A 1282-nucleotide genomic window follows, 5' to 3' on the forward strand; every position below is an offset into this window, starting at 1 on the left:
TCGTTCATTCCGTCGCTGAATCTGCGATTCAGCTGAACCAGCTGATCGCAGTCCGTGGTCGGAAAGAGATCAAGCTGGACCTTCATCAATTTGCTGGAGAGTTCGAAACTGCCTGAAAGAAGAGCATCACACATATTGAGTGAGTACCATCATAAGCCCTAAGCGGCCACCACAATACCTTCTTCCAGCCTTCCGAATCCGGTGGCCACGAACTGGCTCACATTGAGCGCCGGTTCCGTCCAAAGACAGGCTGGGCGAATGGTTTTGGAAAATGAAACCGTTTCGTTGAGCTTTACCAGGGCAATGTCGTGGTAGGACCGTGCGTTCTTGTACTGCGGATGGCGGATGATCTTCGCTATCCCGAAGTCGATCCGACTGAGCGAAAGCGGTAGATTCAGATCGTACTCTCCTAGTCGCACGACGATCGGATCGCCGTGGCTGAAACAGTGCGCAGCTGTTAGCACGAAACGTTCGGAAATCAGGGAACCACCGCAGCTGAAACTTAACGCCGAAGCCGAGGCTGCATCCTTTCCGCTGGCGTAACCGAGCAGTGCGTGGTGTGGGAATTCGCCATTTTTGGCCGCCTCACCGCCGACAATCAGCTGCACAGTGTTCGAGCAGTTGTACAGTTGATAATAGGTCGGCTTAGGTCGCAGCTTCAGCGAGATAGCTCCGCGCCTCGACGTGATGATACTGCGGTACTCTTCGCATTCTGTACCGGGCACATGAGTCGATACGAGATGGTAAATTTTGGTCGCTCGCGATTGGCATTTCACTCTCTTCGCGAACTGCGTACACTACGAAACTTACTAGTTTCCGAGATTCTACAATCTGAAAGGAAAGTAGATGGTCACTACACATGGTTCAGTACACCAGACAGCCAGATAAGAGACAGTGCGTACCTGCTGCCCAAACTAGACATCCAATACAGATCACTAGTAGCCTAAAGGCTTGTACTGTCGATGAACTACGCTCTCGACTACCGATCGCCATTCCAACTAACGGCTTCGAATTCATCCGTACAACTGGCAAGTGCTTGATTAGTCTCGAATGGTTCAACGTACACAAAACATTTACATTTACTCGACTCGTTAGAGCTTGATCGGATCAACAAACAGTACATGAAAATGATAAGCTTTGTTTGGTTCAGCGCGAAGGTGAAATGTTATTTCGACAACTGATTTTGCTGCGTAAGGTCAACGAAGAGTTACTTGATGTAGTGCCATTTTTCCGCTAATAGAAAATATGACGTTGCATACCTTTAGGCGAATCGCAAAAAATC

General features: G+C 49.1%; 1 protein-coding gene across 1 annotated transcript; it reads right to left on the reverse strand.

The window, feature by feature from the left end:
* Positions 1-7: 7 nt before the first annotated feature.
* LOC128277210 (serine protease snake-like) lies at positions 8-1012 on the reverse strand (the record flags this gene model as incomplete). The annotated part of the gene is made up of 4 exons (XM_053015651.1): positions 903-1012; positions 811-831; positions 179-712; positions 8-112 (listed from the first exon to the last, which is right to left on the reverse strand). Coding segments are annotated over exons 1-4 (751 nt in total), but the record flags the coding sequence as incomplete, so codon positions are not given.
* Positions 1013-1282: the final 270 nt, after the last annotated feature.

Source organism: Anopheles cruzii, unplaced genomic scaffold (genome assembly GCF_943734635.1).
Source record: "Anopheles cruzii unplaced genomic scaffold, idAnoCruzAS_RS32_06 scaffold04641_ctg1, whole genome shotgun sequence".
NCBI lineage: Eukaryota > Metazoa > Arthropoda > Insecta > Diptera > Culicidae > Anopheles > Anopheles cruzii.